Source organism: Rosa chinensis, chromosome 6 (assembly GCF_002994745.2).
Source record: "Rosa chinensis cultivar Old Blush chromosome 6, RchiOBHm-V2, whole genome shotgun sequence".
NCBI classification, from domain to species: Eukaryota; Viridiplantae; Streptophyta; class Magnoliopsida; order Rosales; family Rosaceae; genus Rosa; species Rosa chinensis.
The window spans coordinates 50007776-50024021 of record NC_037093.1 but is presented as its reverse complement, the minus strand read 5'-3'; the positions used below and the strand labels follow the sequence as shown (position 1 = coordinate 50024021).

The following is a 16246-nucleotide window of genomic DNA, read 5'->3' as shown; positions in this document are numbered from 1 at the left end:
AACCTATATCACCACTAAAACATATAAAGTAATTAATCTAATTACTCAAAACATCATCGAAGACTAGTAGTTAATACAATGAAAGCTTATAATTTTATCAGATGATAAACAGCATAGTTTTTGTCTGGAGTTTTCTCTCCCCCCAAAGACAGGATAAGATATTCACCCTTGAATCTTCATAAATGTGAATCCAGTGAGTCACTAACAATGGACTATTGAGTAGAGCTTGAGCACGACCTTTACTTCCAAGTCACAGAGATGGGACTTTTGACCTTGTGAAAGCTACTATTGTTAGAATTCACCCATGCTAAATGTCCTTGTGCAAAACTCATGTTCTCTTTTCTGATTCTCTTCCTCGATATAAACCATACCCTATAACTCAAACTCTGGTTGATGCCTGTGAAAACTAACCTCTGAGGCTTAACTTTCACTCTAACTTCCTTAGGTGCCATTACTTCCAGCAAGTAAGTGGAATGCGGATTCCCTACGTTTGTTACTCGTCTTCTGATCATTTTACTTCTCATGCCGTGTTTGAAAGTTACTGAAAGGGAGGGGTAATTGAGGCTGAAACCCCTATTCATCTTCAAAATTTCAAGGCAGCTAACATTCCTGTGAGTGATTGTTAAGATATCCGATTTCTTGTATCCAAGAGTGCACAAATGAGTGACATACTCCTCCGGCCTGATGTCGTAGATCAACCCCGGATCAACAGCTCTCACAGGGTTTACATGTCCAGCACCAATTGCAAAAACTCCGGCTGGTTTGCCTCCATCCATTATCGGATTCCCTGAATGATCAGTTACATCAGCAGTTGTCATAATAGCGGATTTGACAGCTGCGGGGCTCCATTTCGGATGAGCTGTGCGTACAAGTGCAGCAATTCCACTAGCATGAGGACATGCCATTGAAGTCCCTGACATGACAGTGAAATTCACTCTCCTAGAATCTTCTGGAAGGCCGGTGGGACCCATGTTTTGAGGCCAAGCAGCAATGATGTTGACTCCCGGAGCAATCACATCAGGTTTGAGGATTGAAGGGTTCGAAAAACTGGGTCCTCTAGCTGAGAACTGAGCTACTGCTGGTGCTCTGGACTTCCCTATAACTGTGCCTTCAAACACAATTCTAGCCATTGGTCTCCTAGTAGAGTTTATGTAAGCCTTCAAGTGAATGGACTCTTTGTAGCCAATCAGAGTCGAAGGCAAGACATGGACATCAACAGAGTCCTCCTCCAAGTTTACCTCTGTATTGGCCAAAATCATTCCAGCTCCTCCAGCTTCTTTTACCACTTCACCTTTCTCCGCCCTACCATTGACACCACGGTCACAGACCACTATCTTGCCGCGTACTTTTGCTCTTGGGAGAGACCCCCTGAAGCAAAATTCACTTCCTGTATTTTCATCAGTCACATAAACAACTTCAACCTCTTTTCCAGTACTTCTCTTCAAATGGTTTCCTGGGTACATGGATTCTCCATAAAGGACTTTTCCATCACCCATTTGAACTATGGCCGGGAATCTCCGGTCTAATGTGCTCGCGCCGATGGTGGCAATCCAAGGAGCTTCGTTGGCAACTGAGCTTTCAATTGGACCATTGTTTCCTGCTGCACATACAACTGAAATTCCATGCTCCATTGCTCGAAAACTTCCAATGGCAATGGTGTCATCAAAAAGTGGAATGGGGAAGCCACCAAGAGAGAGGGAGAGAACGTCTACTCCATCTATAATTGCAACATCCATTGCAGCAAGGATATCAGAGCTATAACAACCATTGAGCCAGCAGACTTTGTACACCGCTACATGTGCTCCGGGAGCCATCCCTCGAGCCACACCAACTGCATTGCCCAAAACACTTGACATTCCGACTGAAGCACCCCCAGCTGTTGATGATGTGTGAGTACCATGCCCTTGGGTATCACGGGGAGATGCGTAATCTTGAACACCGTCAGGCGAGTTTGGCATGGAAGCCACACGATGGCCTCTGGTGAAGAACCTGGCACCAATGAGTTTTCTGTTGCAATTTGAGGAATTGAAGTCTGCCCCTTGTTGGCAAATCCCCCTCCATTTCTTGGGAACCGGCGGCATTCCATAATCATTGAAGCTTGGACTCTCGGGCCAGACTCCAGTATCAAGCACCCCAATGATGGTTCCTCGACCGAATGAGGACTTGTGCCACGCGCCTTCTTTGGAAGCAGGGTCGAGCCCCAAGAACTTGTAAGAGTAAGTGGTGTGAATTTGGTGAATTCGGTCAGGCCTAATTGCAACCACATCAGGCAGCATTTTCAAGGACTCGAGCTCTGACTCTGACAGCTGAGCCGCAAAGCCTTCCATGGCGGAATGGTAAGAGTAAAGAAGGCGAGAAGAAGGATCTTCGTCAACAGAGGACATGGTTTGTTCGAGAAAAGAGATATGCCAATCGGCTTTGGATGCGAAAGAAGAGCTAGTTACACCTTGTGGGTGGAGCTGAACTATGTAAGTTTGGAGCGTGTTTGCCCGAAGAGAAAGCAAGCAAAGAAAGAGTGTTGAAACAAAGAAATGTGATTTGGTATACTCCATTGCTGCTGCTGCATGTGGATGATTTGTTGAAAGAATTGTGGGGTATTTGAAGGAGAAGGAAAGAACTCAAAACGGGGTTTGGGATTGGGAGGCATTGTTTCTGTGAAGTCTGATTTGAAATACAGAACTCGTGAAATTTAAGAGCTCTGCATCACGAGGATCTTTTGAGAAGCTGGCTCAGGTATATATGGTTTAAGCTGGGTGGAGCTGAACTATGTTGAAGACTGTGAAGAGCTTCGAGCTATGAAGCTTCACGAGATGTTTTGGTGAAGCTTTAATTCGTTTATATCCAAGCAGCCGATATGTTCAGAATTCTGTGAATCTCTGTTTCTCAACTTGATGCCTAGGGAGTTATCAGTTGGTATTTTTTTTTCTTCCTTTTTATCCTTGTACTAAGAATAGAAAACTATGTTGGTCATTTAATGCATGCCTCTTGTGGGAGCTCTGCATTTATGTACACGCTCTATAGCTAGATTTGGTTTCCATGGTTTCGTCCGCCGCATGGAGCTTGTGGATTATTGCCGATGAAGCATCCCTGTTACGAAAAATCTCGGTTTCGGGCACTGGTGCTCACACAATTGTTATAACCCCATGGGAACCAATTCACTAATTTTTTTTAAGCATTGGAAACTAGTCTTATGAATTATTTTTTTTTTTTTAGTCAAAAAATAGAGAAATGCTTCGGGTTGAAAGACGAAGCAAGTTTTTGTTCCGAAGGCCAAGGAAAAGTGGATAATGAAAAAAAAGGTGGTTGTGGAATGTAGATGGATGATGGGGAGGAGACTTGGGGGAGGGTCCTTTTGCAAGCAAGTCCTCTCATGCATCCTTTTGGATATGCCTGACACTCATTTTGATTTCCTTCGGCCTATCTTGAGATGAAGTTCATATTTGCGTGATCTTGACTTTTTGCTCGTTTTGTGTAAAAAGACTAATAGAAATATATACTAAGATTTTCATGAAAAACCTAATATCTTCAAAATGTGATTCATCTAGTATTATTATTTATTTTCACAATGATTTAAAACTCAATCAAAAAATAATGACATTATTTAGACATTGAAATATTTATTTTGAGTCGAAAAATGTCACTGTCATTTAGCTTCCGTTCGTTGAAAGAGACTAACACCCGCCCGTTTTGACATTTGGGCCTGGGTCTTGTTGAGTTCGGGCCGAATTTAGATAGAAATCTTCAGCTCACCCCAAATGTATGGCTAGGGACCAATAAGAATGGTTACGACTTAGGACATGCACTTTCCAAAGTCCAAAACATACCAGGAAATGATCCTCCCAATCCCAATTGCATTAGACTTCCAATATAAATCTGACACAAACTTTTCCTTGCACTGCACAGTACACATCTTTCTCAATATAAATAGAGGGCACTGCAGGGATAAGGCATTCCCATCAGCAACAACTTTGAAGAACTAGCTCGCTCTCAGCAAACCTTAAAACCCAAATTCTCAGAATAATGTCGACTGAAAAGAAGATGATAGTCCTGCAGAGCTCGGACAATGAGACTTTTCATATTGAAGAGGCGGTAGCCCTCCAATCCCAGATGATCAAGCACATGGTGGAGGACGACTGTGCCAACAACACCATTCCTTTACCTAATGTCACCGGAGTTATCCTCGCGAAGGTGCTCGAGTATTGCCAGAAGCACGTGGAGGAGGGCGGCGAGGAGGCTCTCAGGGCATGGGACGCAGATTTTGTCGACTTCGACACGAACACCCTCTTTGACGTCATCATGGCAGCCAACTATTTGAACATCAAGGGCTTGCTGGAGCTGACCGCCCAGAAAACCGCGGACTTGATCAAGGGAAAGACTCCTGAAGAGATTCGCAAGACTTTCAACATCAAGAACGACTTCCCTCCTGGGGAAGAAGAAGAGATTCGGAGTAAGAACTCATGGGCTTTTGAGTGAACCTAAAGGAATTTTTCTTTACAATCATATATTTGTAGTTTCTTATTTGCCTCTATGGGTTAGAAGAAGTGAAGAAGTGTTTTCTTTCATGTCTCAACAATTAGTGGAATTTTGTTATCAAGTTGCATTAATATATTTTGATCTGTTTGCTTTTAAAATTAATCAGTGTTCCCTATGTTTCAAGTGTTTAAACGTTAATTAATTAAAACCTATAATTTGTTTGAAAGGTTTCAATGAGTATGTTTTACCAATATTTTCTGAGTATTGTTTTCACTTTTACTTACTTACTGTAGTGGAATGCAATGACATCCATTACGAGAGAATATGTCTTTTCGTAGTCGATTTCAGGGCGTTTTGTGAGAAGCTTTGAGCCATAAGGTGAGATTACCATATCTTTTTCTCATCACGCTATCTAACGAAGACCTATTAATGTCAACATGTTTTATGTTAGGAGGTGTTGCCATCTTAGACCCTAAATCCTTCCTCCTCGTTAGTGAATCCAATTCAACCTGGATCACATCTTTCCATTTAGGCCAATTTTCTCTACGTTGGCATTCTTCAACAGAGCAAGGTTCGATGTCACTGGTCTCAATAATCCCACGTCCTCATGTACACTAGTGTAATTGGTAGAGGTCTCTATATTCTCAGGAGTTGGTTCTAACGTTGAGGCGTCCCCCAACGATGTCTATTTGACATAACCACAATCCATAATATTCTCATGAGACGGATTTTGAGTATCAATGATCAATGGATCAAGTTGTGCCAAAACTCGCTCTCTTCCTAGTACGAGAATCCATCGAACCTATGGGTCTCCTACGCTCTCTAGCGGAACCCATGACCTATGACGCCATTATGCCACATTGTGGCGTCACTATACCACTATCCATAGTGGTGGTGCTGTGCTCATCTCTTCTGGGTGGCACCATGTCCTCTTGAGGGGGCATCTACCCTTGGAGGCATGTTTGCAGTAGGTATATGTGATCTCGTCACTTTTAGAGGATCGAGATGAGATATAGTGGGGACAGACCACGACAATTCCTATCGTTCCTGTTGAATGTTGACATTCTAACCTTCCCCTAACTACGGGAAGACTATCTCATCAAAGTGACAGTCCGCAAATTTAGCGGTAAAGAGATCGCCTGTCAAGGGTTCTACATAGCGGATGCATAGTTGGAGATTTATATCCAACATAAATATATATATATATATATATATATATATATATATATATATATATATATGCATTCGTTGCAATGACCCATTTTGATGCGCTGTGGTGGCGCAATTGGCACATAAACCGCACACTCAAATATGCATAAGTGATATGCTCATATTTTCCTAATTTGTTATGCCTCTTAATCTTGATTTTTATGTCTAGTTCTCCTTGTTTATGGTTCATTTACTTATTTTAGTATTTTTATAGGTATGAAGAGAAAGGATGAGAAAAAGAAGCAAAACGAGAGGAAAAGGATTGAAGGGTGGTTTGCAATCCTAACAACTGAAGCAGCCTCTGCAGAACAGCTAACTTTGAGGATTAAACTGTACTGATCCAGAGACAACCAAAAAACGAGCCTTACATGCACGGAAAGCCCCGAATATCTAGTTTCTGGAGAATTTTACGGTTCGTGATTTCGATATCGCTAGAGGGAGATATGGCAGTTTAAGTACAGACAGTCCAGTCGATACGCGAATCTGTGATGTGTTTCTAAGAGCTCGAGTTTTCAAGGCCTAAATGACTTGGCAAAATTGTGGGAAAATTGATATAGCATTATGGACCGTTTGAGAGCCCAACATATGTTTCCTTGGAATTTTAGAAGTGCCACATCACCTTTCTTTTGTGCTAAGTTATTAAGGAGTTCCAGAGGCCTAAAGCAAGAAGGAAAAGTTGCATCTTATAAAAGGAGAATGTGTCAAGATGGAGAAGGACCATTCAATATCAGATTTTCATCAAAGAAAGCTGCTGCCATCACGTGTTCACCTTCCATCTCTGTTTAACAAGTTCTTTTATGTTTTTAAGATTTTCTATTATGTTTTCTTTGAACATGAGTAGCTAAACTCCTTTTCTAGGGCTAGGATGAGGCCCTAGCATGATTGTTTACATGTTTTGATATTCAATTGATGGATTATTAGTTTCTTTTCAGATGAATTCTTAATCTCTGCTTGAATTGTTGCTTATGTTAAAGTTTTATTGGTTCGCGACCTTTAGGGCTTTGCATCTAGTTATCAGAAGATGAATTTGAGGCATAGCTGCAATATAATTCATATTAGCTTCATGTGATTAAGAATTATAAATTACATTATTACTTGAGAAAGAATAATGATTTGCTTGATTCCCTTATTTTCTAAAGCATAATGAGTCCTGCATGTTAAATTTATACCTAAGAAGGATAAACTGCATAGTTAGGATATACAACCTTTACCCGAGAGGGAGAGACTAGAGTACCTGAAAATGACTTAGATACGGGAATTATCATCTGGAGAAACGAAAGAATCCATTGGTTGGTTCAAAACGTAGATAAGATTGCTTGTGGTTGATTCCGACACCCTAGGCTCATCATCATCACGTTCTCACTTCTAATCATTAGAAATTCTTTTCAATTCCAATTTATTTAGATTTACTTTCTAAGTTTTTGTTTTCAAGAAATTTTTCCATTATCATAATCTCTTTCAAAACCGTGAAAATCAGAAGTCCTAGTTTGAGTCATTGTTTGTTTTAGTCGATTTGTGTTTCTTGTTTTGTGTGTTTTTAGTTTTAATTAATTTAGGTTTTCATATTGTGAATTGACTTAATATCCTCGTGGGAACGACAACCCCTTCTCTTCCATTACTATACTACATCCACCCTGTATACTTGCAGGAAATCCATCAAGTTTCTTGCGCCGGCTGCGGGGATAATTTAGTTTTATTTAAAATATTGAATTCCTACTTTAATTCTATTTGTGTTAACTTGATTAGTTTTTCAAGGTTGGAGTCGAAAAAAAAAAAGTTGTGTTAAAATAAGGCAGTCCAGTTTTTATTTCTTTTACGTTCTGGAACTATTTTACAAAGCTGATTACGAACTTTTATTTTCTTATTTCTCTAGGAGTGTCATATATCACTGGAAAGATACGGAAGTCTAGTTTCCAACGCAAGAAGCGGATTGGGATTTTGAGTTTTGAGCCGGGAGAAATCATCAAAAGAGTGGACAGTGTGCAAACCTGGAAGTTTACCTTGACAAAACAGGATTTCTTTTTCCTTTTGTGTTTAGACATAAGCTGTTCTTTTCCTTTTCCAATTCGAGTTTGGCTTACTTTTCCTAGTCATTGTGTTTAAAAGTCAATATTTAACCTCGTGTTCTGGTGCTCTAGGTACACAAATCTAATTCTTGAAGGCTTATGCACGGAAGGCGATCACAACACTTAGATCTTCTTCCTATTGATCACGAACTTGAGAGGACACTTAGACATCTACGAAGGCAACAACTGAGCAGTAGATTACCACCTGATAGGATGGCTGATTTGGTTCTAAACAATGGACAAGATCCTCCGAATAATAATAATCCACCACCCCCACCACCACCAAGGCGCATGAGAGATTATACTGCTCCTACAGACTACACCGCGCCTACTTGTCTCGTCTTAGCACCCATAACTCAGCAGTTCGAGATTCGGTCAACAACTATTCAACTCTTGCCAACATACTATGGGAAGGAGAAGGAGAATGAGAATCCATACAAGCATGTCAAGGAGTTCTTCAATTTATGCTCAACATTTAATTATACGGAAGTTAACATAGAGCAAATTAGACTTCGACTATTTCCATTCTCTCTAAAGGATAAGGCGAAGGATTGGTTTGACTCGCTTCCTGAAGCATCAATAAATTCATGGGCAGATCTTTCATCAAAGTTCATTGCAAAATTCTTCCCTGCAAGAAAGACAAGTGCTCTACTGACAGCTATTATTACTTTCACTCAACCTGAGGGTGAACCTTTTCATGAAAGTTGGGAGCGTTACAAGGAGTTAGTTCGTCAATGCCCTCACCATGGTTTTCAAAATTACCAGAAGGTTGAATACTTTTATAGAGGACTAAATCCTCAGACCAGGGGAATGGTTGATGCCACAGTAGGTGGAAGTTTGATGAATAAAACTCCAGAGGAATCTATTCAGGCTTTTGAGACTATTTGTGAGAACTCTCAGCATTGGGATTACTGTGTAAGGGATCCTAGGGCATTGAATTCTTCATCAACAAAATGAGGAGGCATCTATGAAGTTCAAACAAGGTCAGGTTTGGAGGAGCAAGTAGCAGCATTAACTAAGTTATTGACACCATTGGTGAGTAAGGTAGCAAGACAAGTCTGTGCTCTGTGTTCTAGTGATGCCCATGAGACTGAGATGTGCCCAGCAAACCCTATGATAGATGAGGTGCAGCAAGTTAATGCATTCAATGGGAGACCTCGGAATGATCCTTATTCCAACACTTACAATCCGGGTCGGAAACAACACCCAAACTTCTCATGGAGCAATAATCAAGGAGCTGGAATCTCTCAACCTCAACAAAGACAATATCAGCAAGCTTATCAACCACCCCATGTGCAACAAGAAGACCCTTCCATTAAAGATATGTTGGCTCAAATATTGAAGAGAATAGAAAAGTATGATTATGAAGTTGCAACGTTGAAATAAAGCCAATCAAACTTGGAAAAGAGTCAACAAAAGCTTGAAGTTCAGGTGGGACAGATAGCTACTGTTTTAAATAGAATGGAGAGAGGACAAGGCCAATTTCCAAGTCAAACTAAGGTTAATCCAAGAGGTCAAGAGCATGCCAAGGCTATTACCATACTGAGAAGTGGAAAAGTAATTGATAACAAGGTAGTAATGCCTGGAGAAGTTGAAAATTCAACAAAGGAGGCCCTGAACCAAAATGACCAGGTCTTAAGGTCTGATTCCAGAGGTACTGTGTCACCTTTAGATAACATTGAAGAGACCAAAGATGGTGCCAAACTCGTGGGTGGGGACTGCCTAGCAGAAAAAGCACAGGAAACTAATGTTTTTGCACCTATAAAGGCTAAAAAGACCTTAGAGGGGCTAGCCTCCAAGGAGAACGTTTTCAACCCTCCATTACCTTTCCCACAGAGTGCAAGACAAGAAAAAAGAGATAAATATATGGGAGAAATTCTGGAGCAGTTCAAGAAGGTGCAAATTAACATTCTGCTGCTAGATGCCATCAAACAGATTCCCTCTTATGCAAAATTTTTAAAAGAGCTCTGTACTAACAAAAGGAGGTTTGAAAAAGATGAAAAAGTGATGTTGTCAGAAGAAGTGAGTGCTGTGCTTCAAAGAAAATTGCCACCGAAGCTTAAGGACCCTGGGCAGCTTTACAATCCCATGTACCATTGGAGAGAAAAACTTTGAGAAAGTATTACTTGATCTTGGGGCCAGTGTGAATCTAATGCCCTACTCGGTTTACAAAACTCTTGGTATTGGACCCTTGCAGAACATAAATATCTCCCTACAATTTGCAGATCGTTCCGTGAAGTATCCAAGAGGCATAGTGGAGGACGTGCTAGTCAAAGTTGAAGATTTTATTCTGCCAGCAGATTTTATTGTTTTGGACATGGAAGATACAAAGATCAGAGGCAAATCTCTTCCCCTCATTATGGGGCGTCCCTTCATGGCTACTGCAGGTACAAAAATTGATGTCAAAGAAGGGTTGTTGACTATGACAGTGCATGATATTACAATTTCTTGGAGAATTTTTGAAGCCTTGAAGAAACCTGCAGATCCTTATGATTGTTTTAGTGTGGATATGGTGCAACACCTTGTGAAGCAATCTTTCATTGAAACAAGCTCTACAGATCCTCTTGAAGTGTGTATTGCTCAACAAGAAATGAAGTTTGAAAATAGTAAAGTGTTGGAAGCTCAAGAAACATTAAATGCTGCTGGTACATATGCACCTAGATGGTCTCCAAACTTTGAACCTTTGCAACACTCTGAAACCAAACTTGTCCCTTCTATTGTCAAGCCTCCTACACTCGAATTGAAACCTCTTCCAGAAACTTTGAAGTATGCATATCTTGGTGATTCATAGACTCTTCCAGTGATTATTGCTTCAGACTTGAGTAGTTCAGAGGAGGAGAAATTACTTAGAGTTTTAAGGGAGCATAAAACAGCTTTGGGATGGACAATTGCAGACATTAAGGCGTTAAGTCCTTCCATATGCATGCTTAGAATATTCTTAGAAGATGCTGCTAAACCTACTAGAGATCCTCAAAGACGCCTTAACCCGCACATGAAAGAAGTGGTTCGTGCAGAGGTCTTGAAATTGCTTGATGTTGGAGTTATTTATCCTATTTCAGATAGCGAATGGGTGAGTCTAATGCAGGTGGGGCCTAAAAAGTCCAGAATTACAATGGTAAAAAATGAAGAGAATGTGCTCATACCTCAAAGGACAGTCACAGGTTGGAGGGTATGTATTGACTACAGGAAGTTAAATAGTGCAACTCGAAAAGATCAATTTCCTCTACCTTTCATTGATCAGATGTTGGAGCGACTTGCAGGCCATAGTCACTACTGTTTCTTGGACGGGTATTCAGGTTATAATCAAATTCCAATAGCTCCAGAAGATCAGGAAAAGACTACATTTACATGTCCTTTCGGAACCTTCGCGTATCGCCGAATGCCTTTAGGATTATGCAACGCTCCAGCAACCTTCCAAAGATGCATGATGAGTGTCTTCTCCGACATGATGGAAAGAATAATAGAGGTATTTATGGACGATTTCTCAGTTTTTGGTTCATCTTTTGACGAATGTCTCTACCATATTTCCTTAGTGCTTCAACGGTGTCAAGAAACCAATTTAGTTTTAAATTGGGAAAAATGCCACTTCATGGTGAAGAAGGGCATTGTACTTCGGCATATAATATCAGCAAAGGGTATTGAAGTTGATAGAGCTAAGGTGGAATTGATTTCGAAGCTTCCTCCTCCATCTACAGTTAAAGAAGTTCGGTCTTTTTTAGGGCATGCTGGCTTTTATAGGAGATTCATCCCTAATTTTTCAAAAATCAATAAACCATTATGTGATTTGTTGGCTAAATATGTTGTGTTTGAGTTCAATGAAGAGTGCTTGAAGGCTTTTGAAACTCTCAAAAAGGAATTAACACATGCGCCTATCATTCAAGTACCGGATTGGGATCTTCCTTTCGAAATTATGTGCGATGCTTCTGACTATGCTTTGGGAGCTGTTTTAGGGCAGCGAGTTAATAAGCTTCCTCATGTTATATACTATGCAAGTAGGACCTTGAACGATGCTCAGTTAAACTACTCTACAGCAGAGAAAGAATTGCTTGCGGTGGTTTTCGCATTGGAAAAGTTTAGGAGCTATTTGATTGGCTCTAAGGTGACAATATTCTCTGATCATGCAGCCCTTAGATACTTATTGACAAAAAAAGATGCAAAGCCAAGATTGATAAGATGGATCCTGCTCTTGCAAGAATTTGATCTTGAGATTAAGGACAAAAAGGGACCGAAAATGTAGTTGTTGATCACCTTTCCAGATTGATCAAGGAAGATGTTAGCGATGATGTGACTCCAATTAATGAATATTTTCCGGATGAGCAGCTCTTCGTTGTTGACAACCTTCCTTAGTATGCTGACATAGTAAACTACTTGGTGAGCAAGTTTCTACCGGCAGATTTAAACAAGCAACAGAAGAAGCGGTTTCTCTCTACAGTGAAGAACTACTTTTGGGATGATCCATACCTATTGAAGTACTGCCCTGATCAAATAATTCGCAGGTGTGTCCCTCATGAAGAAACTCAAAGTATTCTCACCTTTTGTCATACATATGCATGTGGAGGACATTTTGGAGCCAAGAAAACTGCTCTCAAGGTATTGCAAAGTGGATTTTATTGGCCATCACTTTTCAAGGATGCATATACCTTTTTCACAACCTATGATAGGTGCCAAAGAATGGGGAATATCTTCTCAAAGTCGCAGATGTCATTGACAAATATCTTGGAGGTCGAATTGTTTGACGTTTGGGGAATTGACTTCATGGGTCCATTCCCTATGTCTCATGGCTTTCTCTACATTATTGTTGCTGTGGATTACGTCTCTAAATGGGTAGAGGCACTGCCTACAAGGACCAATGATTATAAGGTGGTTCTGAGTTTCTTAAAGGAGCATATTTTCACTCGTTTTGGCACACCGCGAGCTATTATCAGCGACGGAGGTTCACACTTCATTAACAAGTCTTTTGCAGCTCTCATGAAGAAGTATAACATTACTTATAAAGTCTCTACTCCCTACCATCCCCAAACAAATGGGCAAGTCGAAGTTTCGAATAGGGAGATTAAACATATTCTTGAGAAAACAGTGAGTCAAAACCGCAAAGATTGGTCTTTAAAGGTGAGTGATGCATGTTGGGCATATCGGACAGCCTTTAAAACTCCATTAGGCATGTCTCCTTATAGACTTGGCTTTGGAAAGGCTTGTCACCTTCCGGTGGAGTTGGAGCATCGAGCTTATTGGGCATTAAAGAAGTTAAATTTTGACATTCATGAAGCAGGGACTTTAAGGAAGCTTCAATTAAATGAGTTGGATGAAATGAGAAATGCAGCTTATGAGAATGCCAGAATTTATAAGGAGAAGACAAAGATAGCTCATGACAAAGCTCTGATGCCAAAGCTCTTTGAGCCAAACCAAAAGGTCTTATTGTTTAACTCAACACTACGATTATTTCCTGGCAAGCTGCTTTCAAGGTGGTCTGGACCTTTTCTAGTTGTTAAGGCATACCCCCCATGGTGTTGTGGAGATAAAAAATTTGAAAGATGGGACTATTTCTTTCAGGTTAATGGTCATCGATTAAAACCTTACTTGGAATTACCTGAGGCTGTGAATGAGGATGAGAAATCTACAGAGCTATCTACAAGGGTAGAAGAAGTTTCTGCTGTGACTCTTCAAGCAAACCACTTTGAGATTATGTACCTCATGGACCCTATGTACAAGTGAGAGTTGCTTAGTCTGGCTGAAGACTTAAAACTTAGCGTTTTTGGGAGGCAACCCATGTTTTTGGAGGATGAAGTGGTGATGCACAGCAGCTCAGCAAAGGAGAGTACTGAATCTGCTAACTTGCAGCAGAAGTGTCCGTTTTTGACGTGTGATATGTCGATTTTATGTGATTCGACCAGAGCTACGAGAGTCATTGCTTAGCAATGAGCCCCGACAAATTTTGGCCAAATAATTCTGTCTTCCGTGTCCATTCCAGGAGTTAAGTTTCAACAACCATGGAGATTTCTACTTGGAGCATGTCTTGGCATGGCCTTTCTTCCTCTTCGTCTACATCCAGGGAGCTCTAAACTCTTTCTTTTCTTTTCTTTACTTTTTGTGCTTCTTCCCTTACTTGTTTGATGCATTACTGCCAGCTAATATTTTCAACATTGAGGACAATGTCTCACTTAAGTTTGGGGGGAGGAATTTAGATTCTAGTTTTTATATTTTTAGCTTCACATGTGGTAGAATATATAGCTTAGTAGAAAATACTGGAAATAAAAAAATTTAAAAAAAGTTCTACTTCGTGTTATTTTGTGTGTCTTTTGCTTTAGTTTCTTCCAACACCTAGGATGAGAACTTGTGAATTTAATCTTTTGTTAGAGCTGATGAATATGATAAGCATCAATTTAGGTCTGGACATCAATCTTTTGTTAATATTCTCTTATGGTGATTATGCTTGAAACACAACAGCCATTGTTAATATGAAAATTTGTGATCTAGAGAAGCATGTGACGGTTAGTGTAGACTTGTATAACCTATGTGAGTATTGAGCCTATTGCCTATTCTTGAGAGTGCTTTATATAGTTCTGTGATCTTTCTTGTTAGATAGGTTGTACATGATCTCATTATTTTGTCCTGGAACTTGCTTCAATGACTCTCGAGACTTTATATTGATTCACATGATTTTTGGGAAGGGATTAAGGCAATTAGGATCATCACCACCATAGCCAAAAGCCTATATCCCTGATATATTATCCCTTAGATATATAGCCCTTTGAGCCAAAATAAGCCTTTTCTTTCATTAAACACATATTCCCAACCCTTCACCCTTAAACACATGTCCTACCTATGTTCTGAGAAATTGATGGAGCACTATGAAGATGCATATGAGGAACTTTGGAGTAAAGAATGTGTACTGAAGAAAACAAGTTTAGGGTTTGTGATGTGTACTTGAAGGCAAAGTGGAGTTTGCAGGTCATACTCCTAAATTTCAGTTAAGGAGTTATCATTGTCTAAGTAGTTTTGAATGCAAAGCGTGTGTCTGAATAGTGACAACAAGAAAAAAAGAAAAAAAAGTTGGACACACCTTAGTTATTGTTCGAAGGAAATTGCTGTTGTCTAAAGCATGAACTTGTAGTAGCAGCTTGGATATGGGATGTTTTAATGCAAAACAGAGCTAAAGAGAAGAAGAAGAAAAACAAATTTGACGTTACAATAGAAGAGCTCTGAAAGGAAGTTTTCCAAGCTTGGCAAGTGAAAGCAAGAATGAGAAGCTGCATTGGGAAAGTGACAGAAAGAAAAAAAAATGAGGCTGTGTGTTAAAATAGAGGAAGTTGACGTGGTACCAAGAAGTAAGATTTGAAACTTGGAGTTTATGGTGCTGATTGTCTTCATTGTTCAATGGTGTGAGAAAAAAAAAATTACAGAAAATTCAGAAGACTAAAGTATTGAGAATCACAAACGTTAGAGCTATGTCTTGAAGTTTTCATGAAGACTTTTGGAGTATAAGGAGGTTAGATTGAAGCCAAGGTCCAACACAATGAAATTTGGCCTTCCTTGTTTGTTCTTTTGAGAAGTAAAAGTGTAACAACTATGAGAATTCGGCGATCTTAAGTCTCGACTTATTTTTGCTCTATTGATTTCTTAGAACCTTTGAATTCCTTTATCTTTCGTTTCTTTTAGGCAAAACCCTTAGCCCCATTACAACTGAAACAAAGACCTTTATGATCCTAGGAAAAGTGTGAGGCAATTTGTGGAGATGAGTCAAAGAGGTGAGCCTATGGGGCAATTCTATAATTCAAGTGATATTTATTCTTGCATGAGATCATTCTTTATTTTTACTTTCCAGAAAAAGCCTTTCCATCTTAACATTTATGTGAGCTATTTTGCTTTTATATATCCTTCGTCTCACATAAACATGAGTGAGCAGAATTACCCAGAAAATCTGAGCGCTTTATTCTGAGTGAAATCCTTGGTGAGATTTGAAGTTGAAGCTGATTTTCATGTGTCTATTTGGATTGTGGAAATTTGTATTGATTTATGGCTGTCTATACAAGCATGGTTGTTATCAGAATTTATTAGCACTCGATTGAAAGTTTTATGGACTTGTTTTGATAATTGTTGTTATTTGGATGCTATAATTTTGAGATTGATTCTCTGAGGTGATTGGAAGGATTAGGAACTTTTCTTTATTCTTGTGTGTTTTTTCTAGTTAGTCATTAGTTTCTATTCTTGTTTTGCTTGAGGACTAGCAAAGACTAAGTTTGGGGGTATTTGATATGCTCATATTTTCCTAATTTGTTATGCCTCTTAATCTTGATTTTTATGTCTAGTTCTCCTTGTTTATGGTTCATTTACTTATTTTAGTATTTTTATAGGTATGAAGAGAAAGGATGAGAAAAAGAAGCAAAACGAGAGGAAAAGGATTGAAGGGTGGTTTGCAATCCTAACAACTGAAGCAGCCTCTGCAGAACAGCTAACTTTGAGGATTAAAATGTACTGATCCAGAGACAACCAGAAAATGA

General features: G+C 39.7%; 2 protein-coding genes across 2 annotated transcripts; one reads left to right on the top strand and one right to left on the bottom strand.

The window, feature by feature from the left end:
- Nucleotides 1-12: 12 nt before the first annotated feature.
- Nucleotides 13-2552, bottom strand: LOC112174199 (subtilisin-like protease SBT1.2). The gene has a single exon (XM_024311938.2). The coding sequence runs from the start codon at nucleotides 2550-2552 to the stop codon at nucleotides 240-242; it is 2313 nt and encodes a 770-aa protein (XP_024167706.1). The 3' UTR covers nucleotides 13-239.
- A 1421-nt stretch (nucleotides 2553-3973) lies between these two features.
- Nucleotides 3974-4560, top strand: LOC112174587 (SKP1-like protein 1). Its single transcript, XM_024312387.2, has one exon. It carries the CDS (start codon nucleotides 4021-4023, stop codon nucleotides 4471-4473), a length of 453 nt encoding a protein of 150 aa, XP_024168155.1. The 5' UTR covers nucleotides 3974-4020; the 3' UTR covers nucleotides 4474-4560.
- Nucleotides 4561-16246: the final 11686 nt, after the last annotated feature.